Source organism: Carassius gibelio, chromosome B24 (genome assembly GCF_023724105.1).
Source record: "Carassius gibelio isolate Cgi1373 ecotype wild population from Czech Republic chromosome B24, carGib1.2-hapl.c, whole genome shotgun sequence".
Taxonomy (NCBI): domain Eukaryota; kingdom Metazoa; phylum Chordata; class Actinopteri; order Cypriniformes; family Cyprinidae; genus Carassius; species Carassius gibelio.
Genome location: NC_068419.1, coordinates 7728429 through 7740622, shown reverse-complemented (window position 1 = coordinate 7740622; position 12194 = coordinate 7728429). Strand labels below are relative to the sequence as shown.

General features: G+C 37.0%; 1 protein-coding gene across 8 annotated transcripts in view; it reads right to left on the bottom strand.

Moving 5' to 3' along the window:
* tnikb (TRAF2 and NCK interacting kinase b) overlaps positions 1–12194 on the bottom strand; it is a 64682-nt gene that overhangs the window by 7765 nt on the left and 44723 nt on the right. For 3 of the 8 annotated variants that reach the window (XM_052596150.1, XM_052596145.1, XM_052596147.1), the window contains 15 exons: positions 12097–12194; positions 10609–10773; positions 10284–10529; positions 9004–9113; positions 8473–8591; positions 8299–8396; positions 5540–5721; positions 4660–4768; positions 4182–4328; positions 2921–3023; positions 2540–2722; positions 2181–2324; positions 1932–2066; positions 700–800; positions 306–455 (listed from right to left, as the gene is read on the bottom strand). The exon at positions 12097–12194 is cut by the window's right edge and continues 277 nt beyond it. In XM_052596150.1, coding sequence (XP_052452110.1) covers positions 306–455; positions 700–800; positions 1932–2066; positions 2181–2324; positions 2540–2722; positions 2921–3023; positions 4182–4328; positions 4660–4768; positions 5540–5721; positions 8299–8396; positions 8473–8591; positions 9004–9113; positions 10284–10529; positions 10609–10773; positions 12097–12194 — 2090 coding nt within the window. Of the gene's footprint in view, positions 1–305; positions 456–699; positions 801–1931; positions 2067–2180; positions 2325–2539; positions 2723–2920; positions 3024–4181; positions 4329–4659; positions 4769–5539; positions 5722–8298; positions 8397–8465; positions 8592–9003; positions 9114–10283; positions 10530–10608; positions 10774–12096 lie in introns of all 8 variants that reach the window. The other 5 variants (XM_052596148.1, XM_052596149.1, XM_052596151.1 and 2 more) reach the window with 3 other exon arrangements.

The following is a 12194-nucleotide window of genomic DNA, read 5'->3' as shown; positions in this document are numbered from 1 at the left end:
CTTGCTGAGCATAAGAGACATTTCAAAAACAATTAAAAAAATGTAATTATCCTAAACGTTTGACCAGTAATGTATATTTTAGAATTTATTTAACCTTATATAGATTTTTTGGGATAAATGCACAAACAGATACATTATAAGTACTTTAATAAGCCAATGTCTGTAATTATAAGGCACATATGTGATGCAGACATCAACACTACAGTGCATTCCAGTATCCCCAGAGAGGACTCGTCCTATTTAAAGTCCCTTAGGATCAGGGTAAGGAGGGGAGAGCTGCCTCCGCTCGGCCTGTCGTCACTTACGTGGGACGGAATGTAGATATCGTACGGATTCCCAGAGTCGACATCTATCACGTGAAAACCAACGCTGGAGCCATAGATAACCTTTAACCGCTGACCCTCCTCCACCGTCAGGTCCACAAGCAGAGGCTTGTGCTGAAGATCTGTGAAAGACTTTGGAGAGAAAGAACAGACACTGAAAGCACAATATACAGTATTCCCAAAGAAATCTGCTCTGAAACACTCACATCACTAGTCACAAGTACTAAAATAACTACTTAATTTACACATTTTGTGCTCTGCCCTGCCAAATAAGTTCAAAAACCTGTTTTTCTTATAAAGTAATGCAGTTCATTTAAAATTAAAACACAAATGCTCTTTCTTAAAAGGGTCTCACTGGATCGAACATCTGTCTTACCTTGAATGCCATGAATTTGTGGTAGGGTTTGGGAGCCCAGGCATAAATCTCCACTGAATTCTTCAATGCAATCACCAAGAACTTAATCCTCTCATATTTGACTGTTAAATAACAAATACATGTGAACACATTAGTATTTAATAAACCACATTCTCTGTTTCTCTATATCTCTCTCTAAATTAGGGGTGGGGGATAATAACAATCTTCTATCACATTATAGTTATTTTTGCTTTAAATAAGGTCTTTATGATATCAACATTTTTTAATACCATAGAAATGTTTGTCACCAGTGTCAATATCACAAAAACTAAAGTGACATGACATTCAGCCAAGTATGGTGACCCATGAATTCGTGCTCTGCATTTAACCCATCCAAAGTGCACACACACAGGCTAATACTAGCCTAAATAAAAAATAAAAATAAAAAAATAACTAAAGAAAAATCAAGCTCACTAAAGACAAGTAATCAGTCAGTTATTAAATAAGAATAAGAAACTAATTACAGGACAAAAAAAAAAACTACAGTAGAACAAATAAATAAAAATTCAACCTACATTGCATAATCAAATGTTAACAATACTGCATATTCTGTATTGTGTAAATAAACATTGATTTATTTTTATTAAAGTTGCAAAATTGATTTAGTCAAGAGCAGTGAGAGATTTTCTTTCTTTTGTTGTTTGATTAACATGAACGACAGAAGCAGGAATATTAGACTGCTGTCACTTTAAGAGCTGCCCGGATCCAATCTACTGTTATGCTTGTTTTCTTTCTCAGCTATTTGCTTTCACTTTCAGACCTATAGTGTTTATGAGAATACTTGCAAAGACAAGCATTTTGACACATCATTTTAGTTATGAGCATTTAAAGGTGCAGTAGAACATCTTGGAAAATGCCAACTTTAGCCTGATAGCATTGAAAGCGTACGTCCCAATCTCCCTGCAACCGCCGTACAAAGCCACGCCCCCTGAACGCATGAACACACACACAGACCCGACGACTAGAGACAACATTCCTACAATACATACAGACTGAATATTTTGATTGGACGGACATTTCTTGGTCCTACGTCTTCCACAGAATATATATAAATACATGTAGACCACTTAACATAATTACTATGGGGATGTGAAGAGACTTTCAACCAGCATAACAAAAAAAATCACCTATTGCACCTTTAATTGCTCATGTTCAATAAATTGGCAAAAATAACTTAGAGAGAAAGAACATACCGACTTTATAATGGACACATCCCTCTAGGTCACCAACGGTAATCCATCCTTGTTTTTTTTCTACCTCAGGGTCATTGTGAAGTATCCTGTTTCTAAGCCATGACAGATAGTAGACCCTCAGTTTATTCTTTTTGCCTACAGAAAAAAAAAAAAAGAAGTATGGACCACTCATTACAAACAGATCTAACAAAACCAACAACATTAAACAGATCTTTGTACAGACAACTAGAGAGCTGATGAAGAACTCACCTGATATGGTGACCAGGACATTGAGACCCTCCAGAACTTCCATCTGCTGAAAGCGCCTGCGGTTTATCAGATTGTAGACTTTGCCCTGACCGCTGCGATCTAGTAACATGAGCCCATTTTCTGTTCCTACCAAAAGATTCACTCCTGCAGCAAACAGACATAATATAAAAACAATTTGTAGTTTATGAAGGTACTTTCATTTGAAGAGTATTCTTTTTTTTTTTTTTTGACATGTCTCATTTCCGTAGCTCAAGGTCGCTTTACATATAAAAAGTAGTTTTGTACATCAACACAAGCAAAATAGACACTTCTAGTTCTATAGACACTTAAATAGACACTTCGAGTTCAATTTGACTCACCCCATAGTGCCGCACACAGGATCTCAGAGTTGAAACGCTTCTTGTACTTGCGGATTTCCGGTGTGTCACTGTGTGGCCTGATATTGGTGGGATTGACATTAACAACAGATATTTTCCGAGCCTCATTTAGTCGAGCTTGTTCCTGTTCCTGCTCCAGCCGGAGGTGTTCATCTGCAAAATGAGCTGTGTGACAAAACAAAAAGTCTAAATTATTATTTGCAGTTTATCGTCATATTAAGCAGGGTAAATATTAGTATCCATTTCCACCAAAAGTGTGTTAATGCCAGAGTCAGTGCCTCATCTGAGCATTTCTATTGAGGAGAAAGGCACCAGCACTGGCACTTTCTCAAAAGAAAAGGGGATGAGAGGTAAATTAATCACCTGAGGCAGGGTTGTCCTCATCGTCCTCTGTGGGGGAGGTCTGATACACTCGTGGGTCCACAAAAGGAGTGAAGGAGGCTTTGGACCCGCTCCCCATCCCAAACTGTCAACGTGGAGAATCAGGAGTCAGAAATGAGCATCCACCAAACATACAAATAGTGTCTTCTAGTGACTGATTATAGGCAGCAAATGCAAGCATTTCTAGTTTTGTCCGCAGATAGAACAGTCCATTTATAGTAACATGTTAGCAGGAAAAGCAAGCACTGCAAAGTCTTTTTTGCAATCAGCATTTTGTCTTGTTTTCCAGTATGTATATATATATGCATATATATATATATATATATATATATATATATATATATATATATATATATATATGCATATATATATATATATATATATATATATATATATATATATATATATATATATATATATATATGCATGAAAATGTTTTCTTATTAATTTATTTAAAATGTATAGTACTGTTAAAAAATTTGGGGTCTGTAAAATGTATTTTTATTTTTTGGAACGAACATTTATTTGATTAAGTTACTGTAAATACATTTACAACTTTCTATTCAAAGAATTCTGAAAAAAGGCAAAACCTTTTCTACACAAATAAGAAACAACATGTTCAAGATTAATAGTAATGAGAAATGTATCTTGAGCATGAAAAATCAGTATATTAGAATGATTTCCGTATGATCGTGTGACACTGAAGACTGGAGTAATTGTAATATTATTATTTCACATTATTACTGCTTTTAACATTTTTATAAAATAAACGCAGCCTTTGTTAGCATGAGATTTAAAAAAAATATTACTGACCCCAAACTTATAATAGATATATTTTTAATGAATTAATCTTGTTAAAATGATTTTCACAAAAAAATACTGATTATTAAATTGATCTTCTTTTTTGCAGTAAGAGCAGAAAATCAAGGCACATAAGAGAAAAGAAAATGGGGCAAAGGGGAGAAAGCATCTTATTGACTGGCTGTGGTCTCACTTTTCAATGTTCCAAAAAATGTAAGCTCTAAATGATAGTAAAAGAAAGAAGGAGAACAAACAAGAACCAAACAGAAAAGAAGTAAAACCAAGAAAAGCAGTGTGAGTTATGAAGAGATCTGGGATTCTGTGCATCTACAGCCAGATAAAAATGTGCATCTGAATCGAACAAGGATGGTTTAGATGTGTCAGGTTAGAAATTTGAGGGTTGGAGTACAAGGTGGCTCAAACAGGCTTGTCTATCACCTACTTCAGCCACAGAGTCCAGGTCCAGCCCACTAGAAAGCCGCCCAGGGCCCTCGCCAGGCAAGTGGCTTTGCTGCACTAGATCAGGCAGATTGGAGTTACCGGGGAAACCATTGCTCTCGGCATGACCGAGCTTGCTTTCCCAAAACGTCTGCAGAGAGGAACAGAAAGAGGAGTAGGGCTACACTACTGCAGGGCCTTGCATGGCTAAGCCATCTTGCAGAGATATTTGGGAAACGCACAGAGCGTGCCTCTGTCAGCAAATGTGACGGGAGCTTGATCAGAGATTTTGTTGGAGAATTTAGAAGCAAAAGATGTGAAAAAGAAACACCAAAATATAACAATAAAATCAAGGCTTAACCAAGGCAAAAATAAACATGAGTTGGTAAACTTAAAGAGAAATAAAACTGACACACTAGAGCAATGAGTGTAGGAGTTTTTGCTATCCGGGAAAGGAACCTGGTTTAGGTAGGTGCACCCACCTCTCGCATCATCAGGGCACTGTCTTGTGAATTATTGCCAAATGAATCACTGGCATGAGAATCCTCCTGGTTGACCAGTGAATCTGTGCCACCCTGGCCAGCAGAAGGCCTGTTGGGAGATTAGAGCAAAAAAAGACCTCATATAAATAATGAAGCTTTCTAAAATACATTTTTAAGACCCCTTGAAATGGTTGGCAAACACAGTTTTACTTTTTTGTGTTCAAATTAGTTATATTTCACAATAGAGGTTGGGGATATGAGTATGACCTAAATCTTATATCACCATATGAGTCATTTTATTTTCACGGTGACAATACATATCATGATATGGTTGTTTTTACTTAATACGGTCTTCATGATATCAATATATTCAATGTGACACAAATAATGTTTAATGAGCATCAATATCACAAAAAAAAAAAAACTAATACTAGACTAAATTAAAACAAAAGACAAATCTCAAACTCAAGCTCAACAATAGGACGAAAAACTAGAGTACAACAAATAATAAATGCTACTTACATTGTTTAAAGCAATCAAATGTATAAAAGCACTGCATATATTTTACTGTGTAAATTAAATATATATAAATATTAAATGTAAAAAAATGAAAATGTTCCCAGAAATGTTGCTTTGACACCTAATTTATAATGTTTAGGTTGAAGTAGTAAACTTACTAAAACAAATAAATAACAAATTAATTATGAAAAAATTAATAAAAAAAATATCAAAGCATAAATTTTAAAAACTAAACTTAAAATAAACTAAAAATATGAAAATACAAGCCAATTCAAAACATTAATAAATGCTACAATAGTATATAAGTAATACTAAAACCAAACTAAGACTAAAAACATTTTTGATGTTTGAAAACACTCACATGATGCGAGGAATATCACTAACGGGAACAGTTCCATCATGAGCCCCGCCTTCTCCATCCTCATCCTCACTGCTTTCCGATTCCTCACTGGATGAGGAATAATCTGTCACTTTCCTGGGAGGCCGGTTGGTTTCCTCATTGGTTCGCAGCTCACGAAGTTCTTTGGCCAGAGCAGTGAGGTCCTGTAGGGAATGAAGTTAAAGGAAGACACAAAGAAGATATGTAAGATTTCATCTGGTCTCCAGTGAACAATGAATCCACTAAAATGTATATAGCATTTAAAATTTTAAGCCTGCATACGCTACAGCGATTTATCTGTTAGTAGGAGTCATGAAAAAAAAACATCATTTTGCACATTTAGGTCATGTAAATGGCACCAAAGAGATTACCAGAAACAAACAACTAAATAAGCAAAACATCACAGATAAGCAAATTATTTAAATCATTTTATAAAGCTTTACAAATCAACTCTGAAAGTGGGATAAAAACATCCACCATCATTTCCAAGAATGATGCACAACTGTATAAACCATCGCGTGCACAAGTCAGAAATAATAGACCAAAACACTGAATAACTGAAGCAGAACTAGGGTTTGTTCCTGAGGTCTGTGCCCTGCATGCAGAAAGTTAGTAAGAATCAGCAGTTCCCGCTCTGACTCGGTCTTACCAGCTCCTCCTGTCGACAGGCCACCAGGCAGCCAGATAGAGAGAAAACGCCATTGAGAAAGAAGTATTTAAACACTGATGCTTGAAATGAGACGTAAATATAACCTAGAGCAATAATCTCATCATATTAGAGACTAATTAAAAAGTAGTAACATTACATTCAATATGTCGTACCATTGACAAACTGGCTGTAAGTTGAAGAAAATGTCTATCCACAAACTTACGTGATATCAAACCTAGGAAATACGGTTTGCGAAAAACTGTACATTATCCAGAACTTCACTGATTTTGATTCTGATTAAACGTGAGCTGAAAAAAAAAATTATTTGTAAACTGTTCGCTAAATCTTTCTCGAACAAGTTCGCACGCACTGAACAGAATGAGACAATATTTGTAAATATGGTTTATACAAACAACTTTAACAGAAATTAGTTTTGATCACCTGCTCACTTTGATCTAAATGTAACAAGTTACGAAAGAATAGCTTTACGAATTTTAACAACCACAATCTGTTCATCTGACGGAAATGCGACACTAATGCAGCATTAATTTCGATTGTCTTGTTCACTCAGAATTTCGTACTGCTTTACAGCTCACATTGACTTTGTTGCAACAATTTATGAAATAATGGCTCTCCGAATGATTTTTGAAGAAACTTGATTTGATTTGAAATCAATGTGACGATTCACACAGGAACGGTTTTACAAATATCTTCCACAAATTTGTGTAACTCATCTGTCTGTCTTGAATACAACAATGCATTTATGAATGATAATTAAAAACAAATTTACACAAAGGTTTCTGGCAAAGAAGATTAACAACTGAATGCCCTGTTCTTCTATCCCTCGCTGCCTTGTTTTTATTCCCATCACATTAAATAATAGGTCTGCTGATTAAATGCATTAAAGTTAATATTATTAAAGAATCGCGCAATGAATTAACCTTAAAGGGATAATTCAGCCAAAAATGAAAATTCTGTCATTAATTACTCACCCTCATGCCGTTCTAAAGCTGTAAGACAAATTAAGATATTTGTGATGAAATTGATATTTTTGATATCCACGTTCAAGGCCCAGAAAGGTAGCAAGGACATAATTTGGACCAGCATGAGGGTGAGTAACTAATGACAGAATTTTAATTTTTGGGTGAATTATCCCTTAAAAAAAAAAGCTACATCATTTCTGGTCTCTTCTTTTACCCCCAAATGTAAGATTACTTCTAAACCAAACAAAAAAAAATCCCTTTTTTGGCATAAGACAGATGTTCCCTGGGTAACCGTGAAAACTCTGACACTGTAAACGACTGTGACAAATTGGTGCGATGGAGAAATGTGCAGCTAACGATGGTGACTGACATGGCGTCTGAAGCTGTGAAAGAGAGCGACAGACAGAAAGATTGGAGGGGAGTTAAGGAATGAGAGATGGTGTGAAATATTGATGAGAGAGTGATTGAAGACACGAGAAGGGCATGTGACAGAAATAGATGAGAGACAGTGAACGAGTGCTTGAAATGTAAGGAGCACGAACATGGGCAGATGTCACTAACCTCATCTACGGCTTTCTTATAACTCTGGAGAAAGAGAATCGACAATCGAGAACCACGTGTGGAGGAACAATTGAGCGAATTAGACAAAATGTTAAATGAGAAAATGGTTAGTAACACAAAGCGACACACAATCTTTTCAACTTCGAGCCAAGTGTGAACAGCTGCAGATCGAAGCTAGCTAAAGGTTATGGAAAGGTTGAGCAGGTTAGCTTAAATGAGACTTAAATTACTAGTTATATATTAAAGACCAAATAAAATTAATGTGTTGATGGACTTCCTGTTGAAAAGTAATATTCCTCTGGGGAATATTATTGGCTTTTATAAAACACATCTAGCATATAGGTGATTTAAAAGATAAAGGTTATTGACTAAAAGCAACAGCTGTGCAGATCTTAAAAAGAAGCTAGTTTCAGAAATGTTGAAAATAAGTTATTTCAGATTTAGATGCTTTCATTTAAGGCTTATCCTGGTCTCAGAAAGCAGCCCTGTGAAAGCATACACATTTGCAGCACAGTTAAACTGTGGATTCTGGGAAATGTGTTTCTCACCGCTGGTCGGCTGGGTCTGGTCACCTCCCTGTTCTCCTCCTGGGTTTTGGGCTTGGATTCTTGGGACACTGCCGGGGATCCCTCAGGTTTACTGGAGCCTGTGGAGACAATCGACGATCAAGACTCCCTAGTGCAGGTGCTCAGACTGAGAGAATATTCCAGAGGGTCTCTCACCTCCCACCCGGTTCCTCTCGCTGGAGCTGCCCTGAGAGCTGGGCGTGCTAGAACTGGAAGAACTACCACTGCTGGTTCTCTGGAGAGCCGACTCCATGGGGATCCGCAGGTCTGGGTTACTGTGCCAACAGTAGGACACATTCAAACAAGCCACATTCAAACTGAACTCAACTTTTGACAAAAGTAAAGTACAAGTATAGAGATAAACAGGAGTAAGTCTCAGAAAAAAATCATTTATTCACATATTTTTTCCATTATTTATTTGTCGGGAGACTGACAGAATAATGCCGTTTGTGAGTAATAGATAAATAAAAACATGTAATGACAGAGAAAATTTAAAAAAAAAAAAATCATTTGTATTTTAAACTCCAATTGTTATACCTATTGGGATAATTTAAGAATTATTTCTAATTATTTAAATGTTTTAATTATTTACAAAACATAGTATTCACAAGGGCAACTTTGATCTGCAATAAAATGTGTAAAATGAGTTTAAAAGAAAGATAGAAGTTAATGAAAGGTGGAATATACCTGGCTCGGATCAGATGTGCTCCGGTTCTCGGTCCCAGTCCTCCTGGTCCATTCCCTGGAGAATTTTTTCTCACCAGTGCAGGGGAAATGGAAGTGGTCCTTTGGGGCACCTGAAGCATGTTAACAGATGCTAAGATGTTACTTTACTAAGATAAACTTTAGAAAATAAGTTTGTCTTTGTTTTTTTATATCTTATATCATCACATTTAGTAACCCATTATACATTTATGAATAAATTTCACTCAATAGCAGTGGATCTAAACCACTTTAATGATTTTTAAAAACTGATTTATCTTTTGACATCAAGCACTGAAAGTATGAAAATATAAAAGTCTTTAAAATAAATAATGATAATGAAATTAAACTAAGTTGTAATTGAAAATAATTATTCAAATTAGATGAATGAATATGATCCAGAATAAAATAAGTTAATAAAATAATTTATGGCATAAAACTATATTAAAAGGCTCAAACCATATTTATTTTTGTTTCCACTGAAACCGTATTTAATGTAGAATGAGTAATTCCTTATATTTTGTGTAGTTACACTTACAGGTTTAAAGGGTTAGTTTAGCCAAAAATGAGAATTCTGTCATTCATTTCTCACCCCATGTCGTTCCAAACCCTTAAGACCTTCATTCATCTTCGGAACACAATTTAAGATATTTTTGATGAAATCCAAGAGCTTTCTGATTCTGCATAGACAGCAATACGACTGACACGTTCAAGGCACAGAAAGGTAGTAAAGACATTATTAAATTTGTCCATGTGACATCAGTGGTTCAACCTTAATACATTTCGTGTGCAAAGCAAGCGAAAAAACCAAAACCAAAAACCAAAAACATGACTTTATTCAATGACTTCTCTTCTGTATCAGTACTCGATGCACATTCAGAAGAGCACACGATGGACTATTTTAATGATGTCCTTACTGTGTTTCTGGGCCTTGAACGTGGAAGTTGCGTTGCTGTCACAAAGTTCTCAGATTCCATCAAAAATATCTTAATTTGTGTTCCAAAGAGGAACAAAGTAAAGGTCTTACGGGTTTGGAACGACATGAGGGTGAGTAATTAATGACAGAATTTTTATTTTTGGGTGAACTATCCCTTTAATTATGCTTGACTATACAGTCGGTAAATATAATATTTAGCAATGTTTTTTCACTGCATTCTGAGACTCGGTCAGAAAAGACTTGTTGATCCACCTGTTGAGAATTCCCCATGAATTACTATTAATGTCACTGGATTACAGGAACAATGCATTTCATCCCAGATTATCACCTTTGGAGGGACGTCATCTTCCTGTCTCAGCCAAGAGCTACGGTCAAACTTCTCATCTCGGCTGGTAATGCGAGGTGGTGGGGCGGGGTTTTCTGATGTGGGGTCAGAGTTCTGCCGAGGCATCGGTGGTCGGTGAGGTGACAGACCCTCTTGGAAGGCTGAGACGCCCTGAGAGGATTGATCATGCAGCGACTGGGATCCTGTCATGGAAGACCCATGGGACTTCACAGAGACCAGGTGCGCGATCTGAAAGGAGAACTCTGGGGTCAGTGTTCTTCACAACACATCGGTCTCTCTAAAGACAGATCAGGAGGTCAGGAAGTACCTGAGGCTCTACCGGGCGGTGCATGGGAGGCGTCCGGGCCTGCTGAATGCCTCCACTGCTGAAGGACTCTGAGCGGGGAGGCAGGGACGGGTCGGAAATACGGTTGGCCACTTTGTGCTGGATAGCCGGAGAGCTCTGGCGGTTTAGCTTGGAGCGTTCCTCAACCTGACAGACAGAGAGGAGGTTAGTGTCAATGCAGCTCTTCACAACCAGTCTGTTTCCTCTTTGCTTGAGAGTCAGAATGGACTGCGAAATGGCACAAGGGTTGCACAACATACTAATTTACCAAGGTAACTTCTGCTAATTTTAAACATTTAATTTTCAATTGAATATATATTTAAAATAGAAACCAATGAGTTTGCAATTTAATAAGAACAGAAATTATGATGATGAGACCTGTAGGCTTCTCTGTCAATCTTATTCATCTTTAGCATTCACATAATCACCCAAGATCGAGTTTCTAAACCTTTGCTGAAATCCGCCTGTCCCAAATTAAGGAGACGGTCTCATTACGAGACATTTTAGATATTTTTAGCCCGGTTCCCTTAAATTGACGGAAGATCATTTTTTATTCACTTCTGCAGACCCAATCAAAATGACTCAATAAGCGAAGATGAAACATAGAACCAAACAACAGAGAAAGAAATATCATCAGGTTAAAGACAGAAAGGAAACATTTAGGCCATTATGCCCAGTATGTTACTGGAGATGCTGTGTAATCTCAAATTCAAACAACAAGCCTCAACTGTCATGCACCATTCACAAGCCTTTTCAGATAAGAAAAGAATCACTTATGGCCTTCCTAGAAGTCGGGTGACCAATGGGACAGCAAGACACGTTAGTGAGAAAACCATGTTTATTTCTTCTCTGAGAATGAAGGGAGGTTTGGATCTGAAATGGCACACTGAGCACAATACGTGCCTACAAATAACAACACAACCCCTTACCAACCCCCTTTGTAATTTGATCAATGTCTAAAGAAGTGGTTCTCACTAGGGGGCCCCGGGAAACTTTTATTAAGTGGTAATAAAATAAATAAAATAAAATCTTAAGCAGCTTAAAGTGTAAAATGCTTAGTAGGTTGACAACCACTGGTCTAATGTTCATTTGTGGCCCAATTTATCCAAACCTCTCTCATTTCTGCCCCATAATCCCATGCTCCTCTGTCCTCAGCTTTTTCTAAGCAGGAGTGATTGGGAAGTTCAAAGAGAAGATTATGGAACATTAGAACAAGACCACAGCAAGAACAAAAGCAGTCAGAAGAAGATCCACCAAACTTACTGGGAAACTGAACCTACAGAAATACCCGCACCCAGAGAACGAGTGGAAAACAGAAACAAGGCATTCCAAAAGAGATCATCCAAACGGCCCGATAGAAAATTTGGAAAAAAGGTATTTTCCCGCATTAATTCTCTGAACATGTACCATAACCAGACCTAAGTCATGGTGAAAAAGGAGACACGAATAATCATGCTAGCAGAGGCAGACCTTTGAGACCTTTGAGACCTTTGCATACAAGTCTCTCTCATTATCAGCCCCTTTGTTGGAGTGTCCGGGATTGCGGCCCCGGGACTCTTGCTCAAGAT